This window comes from Eubalaena glacialis, chromosome 4 (assembly GCF_028564815.1).
Source record: "Eubalaena glacialis isolate mEubGla1 chromosome 4, mEubGla1.1.hap2.+ XY, whole genome shotgun sequence".
Lineage (NCBI taxonomy): Eukaryota > Metazoa > Chordata > Mammalia > Artiodactyla > Balaenidae > Eubalaena > Eubalaena glacialis.
In genome coordinates, this window is record NC_083719.1 from 51,113,020 (window position 1) to 51,130,640 (window position 17,621).

General features: G+C 33.1%; 1 protein-coding gene across 5 annotated transcripts in view; it reads left to right on the forward strand.

Moving 5' to 3' along the window:
* The window catches only part of RNF180 (ring finger protein 180), a 280,184-nt gene extending 263,085 nt beyond the window's left edge, over positions 1–17,099 (forward strand). For 4 of the 5 annotated variants that reach the window (XM_061187835.1, XM_061187836.1, XM_061187839.1 and 1 more), the window contains 2 exons: positions 7,582–7,803; positions 16,743–17,099. In XM_061187835.1, the coding sequence (XP_061043818.1) occupies positions 7,582–7,803; positions 16,743–16,942 (422 nt within the window). In that variant the 3' untranslated portion in view covers positions 16,943–17,099. The remainder of the gene's footprint in view (positions 1–7,581; positions 7,804–16,742) is intronic. The other variant, XM_061187840.1, reaches the window with a different exon arrangement.
* The last annotated feature ends 522 nt before the right edge of the window (positions 17,100–17,621 follow it).

Here is a 17,621-nt window from a genome sequence, read left to right on the forward strand (position 1 = left end):
GGGAACATATCCAAATTCATTTTACAAGGCCAGTATTACCCTGATACCAAAACCAGATAAGAGTACCATAAAAAAAAAAAAGAATGCTATAGGCCAGTACCCCTGATGAATGTAGATTCAAAAATTCTCAACAAAATAGTAGCAAACCAAATTCAACAACACATTAAAGGGATTATACATCATGATCAGTGGGATTTATCTTCGGGATGCAAGAATGGCTCAACATATGCAATCAATAAATGGAATATGTCACATTAACAAAATCAAAGATTAAAATCACATGATCATCTCATTTGATGAAATTTAACATCCATTCATGATTTTTAAAATCTCAACAAATTAGGTATAGAGGGAATGAACCAAAACATAATAAGGGCCATTTATGACAGTCCCACAGCTAACATTACACTCAATGGAGAAAATTGAAAGCTTTTCCTCTAAGATCAGAAACAAGACAAGGATGCCCACTCTCACCACTCCTATTCAGTATAGTACTGGAAGTCCTAGCTAGAGCAGTTAGACAAGACAAACAAATTAAAGGCACCCAAACTGGAAAGAAAGAAGTAAAATTGTTGGTATTTGCTGATACATGATTTCTAATATGATATTATATATAGAAAATCCCAAAGAGTCAATCAAAAACTGTTGGAACTAATCAATTATTTCAGTAAAGGAGCAGGATACAAAATCAACATACACAATTCAGTTGCATTCCTTCACACTAATGATGAAACATCTGGAAAAGAAAGAAAGAACACTATCCCATTCACAACAGCATCAAAAACAAGAAAATACTTAGGAACAAATTTAACCAAGGTAATGAAAGATATATACTATGAAAACTATAAGATTTTGATTAAAGAAATTGAAGAAGGCTCAAAATTGGAAAGACATCCTATGTTCATGGATTGGAAGAATTAATGTTGTTAAAATGTTCATACTACCCAATACCATCTACAGATTCAATGCAATACTCATCAAATACCAAAGGCACTCTTAACAGAAATAGAAGAAACAATCCTGAAATTTGTGTGAAACCACAAAAGACTCTGAGTAACCAAAGCAATCTTGAGGAGAAATAACGTTGGAGGTATCATGCTTCTGGATTTCCAACTATACTATAAAGCCATAGTAAATTTTTTAAAGTATGGTACTGGCACAGAAATATACACATAGAACAATGGAATGGAATAGAGAGCCCAGAATCAAATCCTAGCATATACAGTAGACTAATATTCAACAAGGGAGCCAAGAACACCCAATGGGAAAAGGTGCTGGGAAAACTGGAGAAACACATGCAGAATAATGAATTTGGACCACTGTCTCATACCACTCACAAATATTAACTCAAAATGAATCAAAGACTTAAACATAAGATCTGATACCATAAAAACTAGAAGAAAACATAAGGAAGAAGTTCCTCAACATTGGTCTAGGTAATGATTTTCTGATATGATGCCAAAAGCACAGACAGCAAAAGCAAACATCAACAGATGGAACAACATCAAACTTAAAAGCTTCTGCACAGCAAAAGAACAATTAACAAAATTAGATAACCTACAGAATGGGAGAAAAATTTTGCAAGCCAATTTTGCAAGGGGTTAAAATCCAAACTATATAAGGAACTCGTACAACTTAATAACAAAAAGATAAACAATCCAATTAAAAACTGCATGGAACTAAATAGACATTTTTCCAAAGAGGACATCAGAATAGCCAACAGGCACATGAAAAGATGCTTAACATCACTAAACATCATGGAAATGCAAATCAAAACTATGAGATATCACTTCATACCTGTTACATAGAATGACTATCCTCAAGAAGACAGAAGACAACAGATGCTTGTGAGGATATGATGAAAGGAGAACTTTTATCCACTGTTGGTGGGAATGTAGATTTGTCCAACCACTATGGAAAACAATATGAAGGTTCCTCAAAACATTAAAAATCTACCATATGATCCAGCAATTCCACTTCTGGGTATATACCTAAAGGAAATGAAAACAGGATTTTGAAGATATATATGTACACCCATTTTTATTGCAGCATTATTCACAATAGTCAAGGTATGGAAACCTAAATGTCCATCAGTGGATGAATGGATAAAAAAGATGTGGTGTATATATACAATGGAATTATATTCAGCCATGAGAAAGGAAGATATCCTTCCATTTGTGACAACATGGATGGACCTTGAGGAAACTATACCAACTGAGATAAGTCAGACAGAAAAAGACCAAATACTGTATAATTTGACTTATATGTGGACTCTAAAAAAGAAAAACTCATAAAAACAGTAAAATGATGGTTACCAAGGGGTAGTGGGGATGTGGAGGGATAAGACTGAAGTTGTTTAAGGGTCCAAACTTGCAACAAGTAGTAAATAAGCCATAGAGATCTAATGCACAGCATAATTAATATAGACAACAATATTGTACTACAACCATCAAACTTGCTGAGAGACTAAAAATTATCTCAAACACTGAAAAAAGGGATAATTATGCAATGTGATAGATGTACTAAGTATTGCTGCAGTGGCAATCATATTAAAATGTATAAATGTATCAAATTGATACCTTAAATTTATATGATGTCATATGTCAAATATATTCAATTTAAAAAACTGGAGAAAAAAATAAAATACATCAAGATGAATGAAAAATAAACAACATACCAAAACTTATGAGATATAGCAAAAGCAGTGCTCAGAGGAAAATTTATAGCTATAAATGCCTACATTAAAAGAGAAAAAAATCCTCAAACCAATAACATAATTTTATACCTTGAGGAACTAGAAAAAGAGGAGCAATCTAAACCTAAAACTAGCAGAAGTAAGGAAATAAAAAAGATTAGACTGGCAGTAAATGAAATACAGAATAGAAAAACAATGGAGAAAAATCAACAAAACCAAAAGTTGTTTTTTTTAAAATATCAAAAGAGTTGGCAACCCTTTAGCTAGACTGACAAAGAAAAAAGAAGATGCAAATAAATAACTAGACTCAGAAATAAAAGTAGAGGCTTCACTACCAACCTTACAGAAAAAAAAAAAATAGTATACGAGAATACTATGAGCAATTGTATGACAACAAATTAGATAACCTAGATAGAATGGACAAATTTCTAGGAACACAAATTATCTAAACTTCTTAAGAATAAATAGAAAATCTCAACACACTTATAACAAATAAAGTACTTGAATCAGTAATCAAAAACCTCCCAAAAAGGCAGGGACCAAATGACATCACTGGTGAATTCTACCAAAATTTAAAGAAGTAACCCCAATCTTTTTTTTTTTTTTTTAATTTTTATTTATTTATTTATTTATTTATGGCTGTGTTGGGTCTTCGTTTCTGTGCGAGAGCTTTCTCTAGTTGTGGCAAGTGGGGGCCACTCTTCATCGCGGTGCGCGGGCCTCTTCACTATCGTGGCCTCTCTTGTTGCAGATCACAGGCTCCAGATGCGCAGGCTCAGTAATTGTGGCTCACGGGCCCAGTTGCTCTGCGGCATATGGGATCTTCCCAGACCAGGGCTCGAACCCGTGTCCCCTGCATTAGCAGGCAGATTCTCAACCACTGCGCCACCAGGGAAGCCCAACCCCAGTCTTTGTTAAACTCTTGCAAGAAATTGAAGAGAAGGGAATACTTCCTAACTCATTCTATGAGGCCAGCATTGCCCCAATATTAAAGCCATATAAAGACATCACAAAAAAAGATTACAGACCAATGTCCCTTATAAATGTAGATGAAAAATCCTTCAAAAATTACTAGGAAACTGATTGTACAGTATGACCAAGTGGTATTTATTCCAAGTATGCTAGGGTGGGCTAACATAAGAAAATCAATATTTTGAATAATATACCATATATTATATACCATATTATACCATATTAATAGAATGTATAAAGGCATTTGACAAAATCAAGCACCTTTTTTACAAAAAATTCAGAATACTAGGAATAGAAAGGAACTTCCTCAACATGACAGCGGGCATTTATAAAAAAAAAACTCACAGGTAACATCAAACTCAGTGTGAAAGACTTGAAAACTTTCCCCCTAAGATTAAGAACAAGACAAGGATGCCTGCTTTAACCACTGCTATTCAACACTGCTCTAGAAATTCTCGCCAGAACAGTTAGATAAGAACAAGAAATAAAAGGAATCCAAATTGGAAAGGTAGAAGTAAACTTATATATAGAAAATCCCAAAGAATCTAAAAGAAAGCTACTAGAACTAATAAAATATCCAGCAAAGTTTCAGGTTACAGCATCAACACACAGCACTCAGTTGTGTTCACCAACAGAGAACAATCTGAAAAGGATATTAAGAAAGCAGTTTCATTTACAACAGCATCTAAAAGAATAAATAACTAGGAAAAAATTTAACCAAGGATGGTTACTTGTATACTGAGAACTATAAAACATAACTGAAAGAAATTAAAGAAGACCTAAATAAATGGAAAGATATCCTGTGTCCATGGATTAGAAGACTTAATATTGTTAAGATATCAGTACTAGCTACAGCTATCAGTAGATTCAATGCAATACCTATCAAAACTACTATAGCCCATTTTGTAGAAATGGAAAACCTGGTCCTTAATATCAAGGGGCCCTGAGTAAACCAAAAACAATCTTGAAAAAGAAGCACAATGTGGTAGAATCACACTTTCTGTTTCAAAACTTACTACAGGAATCAAAACAGTATGATACTAGCAAAAGGATATGGAATAGAAATGGAATAGTAACTCTAGAAATAAACCCATATGTCTATGGCCACTTGATTTTTGGAAAGGGTGCTAAGGCCATTCAATGGGGGAAATAATAGTCTCTTCAACAGGTAATGCTAAGACAACTGGATTTCCAAATGCACAAGAATAAAATTAGACCTCATACTTTGTACAAAAATTAACTCAGAATGGATCAGTGGCCTAAGTATAAAACATAAAACTCTTAAAAGAAAATATAGGGGTAAATCTTCCTGACCAAACAGATTCTTAGATATGACACCAAAAGCATAAGCAAATAAATAAATTGAACTTCATCAAAATTAAAAATTTTGTGCATCAAAAGGAAATTATCAAGAAGGTAAAAATACAACCCACATAATGGGAGAAAATGTTTGCAAATTATATCTGATAATGGTTTAATACCCAGAATATATAAAGAACTCAAGAAGACAAACAACCCAGTTAAAAAATGGGCAATGGACTTCAATAGACATTCTTCCAAATATATACAAATAGCCAATAAACACATGAAAAGATACACAACATCATTAGTCATTAGGAGAATTAATGCAAATCAAAACTACAATGAGATTCACACCTACTATAATGACTATAATTTTTAAAAAAAACAAAATAACAAATGTTGGCAAGGATGTGGAGAAATTGGAACCCTTGTGCATTGCTAGCAGGGATGCAAAATGACATATTGCACTGGAAAAAAAAAAAACAGTCTGAAGTTTTCTCAAAATGCTAAACATAGAATCACCACGTGACATAACAGTTCTACTGGTGGGTATATACCCAAAGGAATTGAAAACAGGGACTCAAACAGATACTTGTATGCCAGTGTTCAATGCAGCATTATTCGCTATAGCCAACAGATGGAAACAACCCAATTATCTAAGAACAAATTAATGGATCAAAAAAATATGGTATATACATACAATGGAATATTATTCAGCCATGAAAAGGAATGAAGTTTTGATACATCATGCAGTAACAGTGAACCTTGAAAACATTATGTTAAGTGAAATAAGCCAAACATAAAAGGATGAATACCGCATGATCCCACTTCTGTGAGATATCTTAGAACAGGCAAATTCATAGAGACAGAAAGTAGATTAGAGGTTGCCAGGAGCAAAGGAGAGCAGGGAATTGGGGAATTATTGCTTAATGGCTACAGAGTATCTCTTTGTGGTAATGAAAAAAATTTTGGAAATAAATAGTGGCAGTGGTTGCTTAACTTTGTGAATGTAATTAATGCCACTGAACTGTATAGTAAAAATGCCAAATTTCATGTTATTTGTGTTCTATCACAATAAAAAAATACTTTAAAAAAAAAATATATGGTTCTGGGACTTCCCTGGTGGTGCAGTGGTTAAGACTCTGTGCTCCCAATGCAGGGGGCCCGGGTTTGATCCCTGGTCAGGGAATTAGATCCCACATGCATGCTGCAACTAAGAGTTCATATGCCTCAACTAAGGAGCCGGCAAGCCACAACTAAGGAGCCCACCTGCTGCAACTAAGGAGCCGGCGAGCTGCAACTAAGGAGCCCGCGAGCTGCAACTAAGGAGCCCACCTGCCACAACTAAGACCCGGCGCAACCAAATAAATAAACTAATTAAAAAAAAAAAAAAACGCATGGTTCTCACTTCTTACCTGGTTACAGAAACAAAACATTTAAGAATTATATAATTTAGCCCAATAACTTTAAAAACGATATTGAAATGTCAGTAGTTGTTATAGAATGTGTTGCAACCTGCAATATATTTTAGTTTATTCAATATAAAAAGTTAATTTTGTAGGATTAATAAATATATTTGACCCTGCAATCCTAAAGATATAGAAGATAAAGATGAAATTTAAAATCCATTTTGCATTAACTTTTCATGTCTATTAACAGAGTAACTCTATACCTGCTTGTGACTAAAAATATCACTCCACCTCTACTAAGGCTTATTTATATCAATCAAATTTTGACACAGCAAAATTCTCATGTAACATGAAGAATATAGAGCAATAAAACACCATGCTTTAACCTTTTGTCTGTCCCATCACACACGAAGGATAGGACATATCCCCTTTTTAATACTGATTTCAGGGCTCTCTGTATTAACCTCTAAAGTTTTTTTCATAAGAACTACAAAATGTACCTCAAATATATTCATAATAATATTCAATACATTCTGAAAATATAGTTGAGAAGCTTGATTTGGGACATTCTCAAAAATATGCTAATATATTCATTCTACTCTCTGAAGTCTATTCTTATATACATACATTCATATATATATATGATATACATATCCTTATATACATACATTCATCCATCCATTCAATAAACACACTTAGTACCCACTATAAGCACTGTGCAAGTTGCTAAAATTACAAAAATGAATGAGATAATTGTTGACAGTCTTTCTGTCTCTGAAAGAATCTTCAAAATATAGAGCCTACTTTATGGTCTTTGATGGTGAATATAAATTTGAACCATATTCTGGGGAGAAAAGGTCATGCCTTGTTTTCTAGAATATGAGAGAAATCCTTATAAGGTAAAATTGTTTTTACAAAATAGGATTTATGAAGAGGCAGAAGTACCTGTATGAGATTCTGGAATGCTGGTTCTTCTTTATATTCTTCCTAAATATGATAGTGACTTGGAGATTTTCTTCACAGTTCTTTCTCACTCTTTGATTTCACACAATGAATTTCTCCAAGAGCTTTATCTTTTTTTTTTTTTTTTCATGTGGGGAAACAAGTCAGTTTCAACTTTTGTGATTATCATCCTTTTCTTTAATAGTTTTAAAAGTCACTTCATTATTTTCAGTCAGAATTAGTTTTTCCCTTAACTCCTAGGTGTTCTGCTCCACATCATCCTAAGCTTTAGGACCCAGGATGACAGAGCAGCCTCTATCTGGTACACTGCTGGTTGTGGAGGAGGAAAAGAGACAGCTGCAGCATCTCAGACTGATAAATGCTCTACCCAGAAGCAACACACAGCATTTTCTTTGGACAGTCGTTTTCGTTTGTCAAGTCTGGTGGCCATGCCTAAGGGGCAGGGAAGTGCAAACAAACCAGGTACTCGGGAGACCAGAATATTTGTGTAAAGCCCTAAATGTACCACAGCCATGAAAATTTTAGTCCAATTTGTTTAAAAACTTGAATAGAATGGATAATGCTATATTAAAGTTACCAAAAAGGACTCAAGAATAACTAGAAAACATTAATATACCAACAACTATTAAAGAAATTGTTTGGTGTTTAAAAATCTACACCCACACCTGAAAAGACTACAGGCCCAAGTGGTTTTATAGGTTAGATTTAGTCAAGCCATCAAGAATTCTAGTTTTATGCAAACCATTCCAGAGAATAAAAAGAGAGCACAAGATTGCCAATGTCAGAACAAAGGCAGTCAGTGCCTCTTGCTTGCAAGATATGCAGACACACAGAGATCCATGGAGAATTGTCACCTAACTGCCAACATGTTTTACGAAGACAATAAAATCATGATATACAAACCAGGCAAAAATCACATAAAACAGAAAATTATAGACCAATCTTCCTTACAAACATAGGCATAAAAATGCCACATAAAATATATAAAGTTGAATTCATCAATGTGTAAAAACGATTATCATGAACACACGGAATTTATCCTGGGTATGAAGGAATGATAAAACATTGGAAAATCTATCACTTTAATTCATCACTTTAACAGATTTTTTAAAAATTATTCAACATTTTAAAAAATCTACTATTTGAATTCATCACATTAACAGATTAAAGAAGAAAACCATATGAACATCTTGATATAGAGAAACTATTTTGACTTGACCAAATAATCAGTATGTTTAATATTGGCACAAGAATCCAAATCTTCTGATTCCTTGAGGAGTATGATTTTCACTGCACTACACTTTTTTTCCTAATAGTTTATGGCAAAAAAAGAGTATGTGTCTTTATTGTGTCCTTTACTTTAAAATAGCATAATTAAAATATACTAGTAATATCGACTATTCTTTAAACCATGTGTTGACAACAAACTAATTATTATCAGGTTATCACTAATAATAAGTTGTGCTTAAGTCTGTGAAAAAGTGAATTCCTGGTACAGAAGCTTCTCACTCCATTAACTCCAATCCAAATCCTTTTTTGGAATGAAGTGGTTGTATATATTAAAATATATACATTGACTGTTATTATAATGGTTTTAAGTGTACTGCCTCCTAGGCCATGCACTTTAAATGGGGGCAAAAACTGGTTCTTGGGGCACCAAAAAAATCTTAGATATTACAGTCGTTTGAGACCCTGAAGAGCTCAACCCTACCTGAACAAATTTTATTCCTTATTTTTAATTTCTCTCATTAAGGAGAAATTTGGTTTAATTTGATTTACTGATTAGAATATTTAATTTGAGATAAATTTAAACTTAACATTTTTTTTCTCCTTACAGGAGTGATAATGAAAAAAAAAAAAAAAAAAGATTGAGAAACTGTTCTAGACTCTGAGTTTAAGACAGGAACCATGTCTTAAAATATCTTTAAATCCTCAGCCTCTAAGAGATAGTACGTATACTCTTCCTAAATTTTTAATCAATTCCATATTTTCAGTATCTGATGTTCTGACAGTCTATGTGAAGTTACCTGCTTTAGAGAAATCAACTCATACTTGAAGGAAACAGTTTCTCAGCATTTGTTTGAACAAACAATGGTAAGCATATTGATTTATTCAGAAAAGGTAGACATAATATGAAGAACAAGAACTGACAAGAAAAGCAGCTTCTTCCTCATATTCAAAGTAGCAGTAACGATAGTAATAAAAATATAAGAATCTAACATTTATTGAAACTTTACTATCGGCCAGGAATGTGCTTTATATGTATTAATTCATCTAATCCTTATATTAGCCCAATGAATTAGGTACTTACATTGCCATCATTTTACAGTGGAATCTGCAGTTAATCTCTGTGATTAGTATTCTGGCAATTTTTCTAATTTCATAATCAATATAATATTTACTAAGTAACTGTCAGTGAGGTCATTTTCTTTTAGTCTGATTTTGATTTAGAAATTCCAATCCTCTCATTCAATTTACAGCTTTGGAAATTCCAAAATTATTACAAACACCTACTCACTCCTTCCCCACTTAAAAAAATTTTTTTTAAGAAATTAACCAAGTAATGATCATTATCCACCTTACCTATAAAAACACATTGCATAAGCCGTCTGGGTCAACATCACCTTCTGATGTTCAGAGCTAGAAATTTTGTAATTCGGTGTCTTCCTGCACTGCCTTCTTTTCCCCCATTCCACCAATAAAGGAAATTACCATTAATGAGGACACTTCTAGAGTGAAAGGGGCACTATTAGTAATTATACCAAGACATAAGAGTAACTGAGACTGTCCTGGGGAAACCAGTATGTATGATCACCATACTCATAATTCTGCATCTTTTGTTCCTTGTCTACTCTCAGTTCTACTGTTTTCTACAACTATGCCATAAATACAGTTATTCTTTGACCCAAACAACTGAAAGTTTTGAATCTGAAGATTCTAAGGCCTCTAAATATTCCTTTTGGACAGAAAAATCACATATTTTAAAATACAGTAGTAGTGGTAATAATTTCCAGTAACAATGTTACCTGTTTTCCAGCCTATATTTGTGAAAGGTTTTTGAAAAGGTATATAAACTACTTTGGGAACATTTGTGTTTATGTATTAGAATAATTTTTGAATGTGAGAAAAACTCTTCCCACTTTCCCTCTCTCCTACACAAACAGAAAGGCCCCTTTCCTTTTAAGATACTGAGTACAGTTTAGAGAACAGTAGTTAGATAGTCGTAAATAGCTGTTAGGATTGAAATCCCCTAAATATGCTCTCCAAAATAGAATGCCCACAGGCTGGTGCGAGACAATCCCTTGGAATGTGGGAAAATAACATTAAAATTTCTGTTATGATTATTGAAACAGAAGAAAAGTTAAATTTTACTAATACTTAGTGAGGACTGACACTGGCATCCTTACTTACATGTTATGATGGTATGTAATGTTAGCCGAGGAAAACTGTAAGTTTGACAATATGAATAGCTGACTTCATTAGTTTGTTAGTTTTGCAGGTGTTGCAATATCTTGAAGTTTAATATGACCAGTTAAATGGATTTTGGATATTATCTAGTTTTAGCTAAACTACCAGCACAAGGTGCACAAGAAACTTAAACAGACTCCTATAAAGAAATCAGATTGACGATAATACTGATAAGGCAAACAAAAAAATAGAAGAGCTGACACATCATTCTAGTATAAGCTCTTTGTAAGCTATAAAAATTATTTTTAAAAATAAAATATGATAGAAAGTCAGCCAAAAACATTAGAAATTATTAAAAACCTATTTGAAATATGTCTATAAAATTTATTCTAAAATATCACTTAACATTTATCTCACCCTTCTTAATTTCATGTTTTTAATCTACATAATATAAGTAAATGTAATTTACAAATAAACACTGAAAACTATAAAATATCAATGAAAGAAATTGAAGATGACAAAACTAAATGAAAAGCTATTCCATGTTCATTGATTAAAAGAATTAATGTAGGGGTAGGGAAGTAGGAGGTACAAACTATTAGGTATAAAATAAAGTACAAGGATATATTGTACAACATGGAGAATATGGCCAATATCTTTTAATAACTATAAATGGAGTATAACCTTTAAAAATTGTAAATCACTATATTGTACACCTGTAACTTTTATAATTATATAACTGTATGGCAACTATTGTTCAATTAAAAAATAAAATTTAAAAAATAATATTGTTAAGATGTCTGTACTACTCAAAGCAAAATAAAGATTCAACACAATTCCTATCAAAATACCAACAGCAGTTTTCACAGAAACAGAAAAAAACAATTCTAAAATTGGTATGGAACCACAAAAGATTCCAAATAGAGCAACCTTGAGAAAGAACAGAGTGGGAGGTATCACTTCCTGATTTCAAATTATATTGGAAAGCTGTAGTAATCAGAATAGTGTGGTATTGGCATAAAAACAAACTCATAAACCAGTGGAACACCATGGAAAGCCCAGAAATAAACCCACACATACACAATCAACTACTTTTCAATAAGGGTGCCAGGAATACACAATGGGGAAAGGATACTCTCTTCAATAAATGGTATTGGGAAAACTGGATTGCCGTATGCAAAAGAGTGAAACTGGACCTCTGTGTTACACCATACACAAAAATCTACTCAAAATAGATTAAAGAGTTAAATGTAAGATTTGAAACCATAAAACTTTACAAGAAAACATACAGGATAAGCTTCTTGACAATGGCCTTGGCAATTTGTTTGGGTGTTTTGTTTTGTTTTGTTTTGTTTTGTTTTTTGGATATGACCACAAAAGCTCAGGCAATAAAAGCAAAAATAAACAAGTGGACTACATCAAACTAAAAAGCTTTGGCATGGCAAAGGAAACAAATAAAATCAAAAGGCAACCTATGGATTTTGAGAACATATATACGAACCATAAATCTGATAAAAGACACTGGACATTTGCTAAGAAAGTAGACAGCAGGTACTCTCACAACAACAAAAAAGATAATTATGTGAGGAGATGGATATATTAATTAGCTTGACTATAGTAATCATTTCACTATATATTATATATCAAATCATCCTGCTTTACACCTTAAAGATATACATTTTCTATTTTAAAATAGAAAATAAAACATATGTAAACAATAATTTAGGATTATTCTTGATCAAAGGAATTTGACTTTAAGTAACCATACTAATACTCAGGTGAATTCAGCCTTTCCATCAAAATAAGCAGCCTGATCTAGAGCATAATATTTAACATTACTTTTGTTATTGTTACATAACAAGTTATTAAAATAGATGAACCAGAATCTGCTTCAAGCTTGAGCCTCACGGAACCTTTACCACCAGAGTTACTAGCAAGTACTAGAATATATCTTTTCTGCTCAGTTTATTGTATTGTCCCCACTCACCAACACTAACAAGCACAGAAATACATTAGTAGGCAGTAGATAAGTACAAAGCAAAGGTTAATAATCAGGTTATTCATCTTAAAAAATATATAATTTTGAAGGTCTCTAAAAACAAAATTCAGTGTTGGTCAGCCAACAAAAACAGGTTGCCATTGAGTATACTCAAACTGTAAATAATTAGCATATAAGTATCACAAAATAAAAAGAACAGCATTTCACAATGAGATGTAATATTTCTCAGAAATGTCATATTCATTTAGTCATAAATGGACTATTGCTTACTTTCAATATTTACTTTCTATATAATCTCCTTAAGTAGGTCCATGCTTGGAAACTTATAAGAATTAAAGCTCAATTTCTTCAAAGGAGTATCATTTTGTCTGTCCAGTTTATTCAATGCTAAAACATAATGAAAGACATTTTTCCTATAGAATTTTGCACAAATGACTTAGTGAAATTCTCAAGGTATAAGATAGAAGGTTAAGTTGGTGATCAGAAGTAACAAACATTAATTGTGAGAGTAGTTGTAAAAATAAAACATGAATGAAGTTTAAATTTAGAAAATGCTCTCATGGGAAAATAATTTACATTTGAACCTCACAATTTTTTTTCATTTGCTATTTTTTAATTTTAATTTTATATTGGAGTAGAGTTGATTAACAATGTTGTGTTACTTTCAGGTATACAGTAAAGTGATTCAGTTATACATATACATGTATGTATTCTTTTTCTAATTCCCATTTAGGTTATTACAGATACTGAGCGGAGTTCCCTGTGCTATACAGCAGGTCCTTGTTGGTTATCTATTTTAAATATAGCAGTGTGTACATGTCAATCCCAAACTCCTAATCTATCCCTCCCCCCCACCTTCCCCCCTGGTAACCATAAGTTCTTTCTCTAAGTCTGGGACTTTGTTTCTGTTTTGTAAGTAATTTCATTTGTATCATTTTTTTTAGATTCAGCATGTAAACAATATCATATGATATTTGTCTTTATCTGACTTACTTCACTTAGTATGATAATCTCCAAGTCAGCCCATGTTGCTGCAAATGGCAATATTTCATTTTCTTTAATGGCTGAGTAATATTCCATTGTATATATGTACCACATGTTCTTTATCCAGTCATCTGTAAATGGACATTTAGGTTTATTCCATGCCTTGGCTATGGTAATTAGTGCTGCAATGAACATTGGGGTGAATGTATCCTTTTGAACCATGTTTTTCTCCAGATATATGCCCAGGAGTGGGATTGCAGGATCATATGATAGCTCTATTTTTTAGTTTCTTAAGGAACCTCCATACTGTTCTCCACAGTGTCTCTACCAATTCATTCCCACCAACAGTGTATAGGGTTCCCTTTTCTCCACACCCTCTCCAACATTTATTGTTTGTAGACTTTTTGATGATGGCCATTCTGACTGTTATGAGGTGATATCTCACTGTAGTTTTGACTTGAATTTCTCTACTAATTAGCGATGTTGAACATCTTGTATCTCTTGATCATGTGCCTCTTGGCCATCTGTATGTCTTCTTTGGAGAAATGTCTATTCAGGTCTTCTGTCCATTTTTTGATTAGGTTGTTCTTAAAATTTGTATGGAAACACAAAAGACCTCGAATAGCCAAAGCAATCTTGAGAAAGAAAAACGGAGCTGGAGGAATCAGGCTCTCTGACTTCAGACTACACTACAAAGTTACAGTCAGCAAAAAAGTGTGGTAGGGGCTTCCCTGGTGGTGCAGTGGTTAAGAATCCACCTGCCAATGCAGGGGACATGGGTTCAAGCCCTGGCCCAGGAAGATCCTACATGCCACAGAGCAACTAAGCCCATGCGCCACAACTACTGAGCCTGCGCTCTAGAGCTCGCATGCCACAACTACTGAGCCCACGTGCCACAACTACTGAAGCCCGCGCGCCTAGAGCCCATGCTCCGCAACAAGAGAAGGCACTACAATGAGAAGCCCGCGCACCACAACGAAGAGTAGCCCCCACTCGTTGCAACCAGAGAAAGTCCGTGCACAGCAACGAAGACCCAATGCAGCCAAAAATAATAAAAATAATAAATAAATAAATTTTAAAAACAAAACAAAAAAGTACGGTACTGGCACAAAAATAGAAATATAGATCAATGGAACAGGATAGAAATCCCAAAAATAAACCCACACACCTAAGGTCAATTAATCTATGACAAAGGAGGCAAGACCATACAATGGAGAAAAGACAGTCTCTTCAATAAATGGTGCTGGGAAAACTGGACAGCTACATGTTAAAAAAAAATGAAATTCGAACATTCTTTAACACCATACACAAAATTAATCCATTTTGAGTTTAAGACCTAAATGTAAGACCAGATACTATGAAACTCTTAGAGGAAAACATAGGCAGAACACTCTGACATAAATCGCAGCAATGTCTTTTTCTATCCATCTCCTAGAGTAATGGAAATCAACAAAAATAAACAAATGGGACCTAATTAAACTCAAAAGCTTTTGCCCATCAAAGGAAACCATAAACAAAATGAAAAGACAACCCACAGAATGAGAGAAAATATTTGCAAATCACGCAACTGACAAGGGATTAATCTCCAAAACTTACCAACAGCTCATGTGGCTCAATATCAAAAAATGAACCTCACAAATTTTTGAATTAAGTCATCAGATGATATAGATGAGAAATCTGAGACCCAAAGAGATAAATTACCTTGCCCCAAGTACATGACAGATCAAAAATAGTCTCCTAAAATATTTGCAAATGATATGACCAATAAGGAGTTCATATCCAAAATATATAAAGAACTTATACAACTCAATATCAAAAAAAAAACCCAATTAAAAAATGGGCAGAAGACCTGAACAGACATTTTTCCAAAGAATACCTATAGATGACCAACAGGAACAGGAAAATATGCCCAACATCACTAATCATCAGAGAAATGCAAATGAGTATCACCTTACACCTGTAGAATGGCTACCATCAAAAACACCACAAATAACAAATTTGGAGAAAAGGGTACCCTAGTACATTGTTGGTAGCAATGTAAATTGGTGCAGCCACAATGGAAAACAGTATGAAGGTTCCTCAAAAAACTAAAAATAGAACTACCATATGGTCCAGCAATTCCATTCCTGAGTATATGTCCAAAGAAAACGAAAACAATAATTCGAAAAGATATATGCACCCCAATGTTCATAGCAACATTGTTTACAATAGCCAGGATATGGAATCAATGTAAGCATCCATCAACAGATGATGGGATAAAGATGTTATACATACACACACACACACACACACACACACACACACACAATGCAATATTACTCAGCCATAAATAAAAGCATGAAATTTTGCCACTTGCAACAACATGGATGGACCTGGAGGATATTATGCTTAGTGAAATGAGTCAGACAGAGAAATACAAATACTGTATCTTATCATTTGTATGTGGAATCTAAAAAATAAAGTGAATGAATATATCATAACAGAAACAAACTCACAGATATAGAGAAGAAACTAGAGGTTCCCAGTGGGGAGAGGCAAGGGAGGAGGGGTAAGAAGAGGTAGGGGATTAAGAGGTACAAACTACTATGTATTAAAATAAACAAGCTACAAGGATATATTGTATAGCACAGGAAATATAGCCAATATTTTATAATAACTTTAAATGGAGTATAATCTATAAAAATATTTTTATGTTATATACTTGAAACTAATATTGTAAATCAACTATACTTCAATTTTTAAAAAAAGGATAGTTTCCTGACTCCATATTCCATGCTCTTTGCTAATTTTACTGTCCCCCCTTAAAACCCTTAACTGAAAAAAAAAAAAAAAAAGACTTCTGATAGTTGCTTATCATTAAAAAAAAAAAAACTGTCAGGAATACAATATACCACTCAATGAAATCAAGATATGCTCTGGTTGTGATACTTCTGTTCATAATGCAGCTTCCTTTCTGAGCACTTAAACTGAATTTAATGAGCTTTAAATAATATGTTCATATATCTTCCAGGTTTCCACAGACGTGCAGCTCCAGTTACAAGAAGGCAGTTTCCACATGGTGCACATAGGATGGATTATCTGCACTTTGAGGATGATAGCCGTGGATGGTGGTTTGACATGGATATGGTGATCATCTATATTTATTCAGTGAACTGGGTCATTGGATTCATTGTTTTCTGCTTTCTTTGCTATTTTTTCTTTCCATTTTAGGAATTTTCCTACCTTACTATGGTTGAACAATTACAAATGATGTAGGTAACAATTACTTAAACATTTTTTTAAATGTGCTTTGAAGTTTTTATAATGTTGCATTATATAAATTGTTGGTGTTTATAGAAAATCTGAGAATGGACTTATTTATGAATGTTTTTCATGTAACAAACTAAACTTTATTCAAGAGCTAATCTATCTAGCACTTAGCAACAATGCACTGTTAATTTCATAGTTCTTGGTTTGGGATTTGTGGCTCTAATTTTACAATGTCACTTTTACATTTATCTTGATTTTAAAGACTGAGGTTTTCCCTCCACTTAAAAATAGTAAAAATGTAAAATTAAATGATAATTTGAGTAGATATTATCATTAATGATAATATATTTAGTCAATCATCACTTATCCTCAGGCAAGTTATATACATTAAAGATAAACCATATCCTCTGGGAACTAATCTAGCAGGGTATATTCAGTTTTGGTTTCCAATTATCTCTACATATGTCCTTATGTTCCTTTCTGTTACCAAGACAGCTGACTATCCTTTTTTTTAGAGACCTAATAATAGCATTAGTGCAACATTTTAAACTATTACAAGAACAGAATATTAAACACAAAAAAAAAGCAAAAAAAAAAAAAAGCTGAGATTAATTCCCACCAGTAGAGACTTAGCAAAATA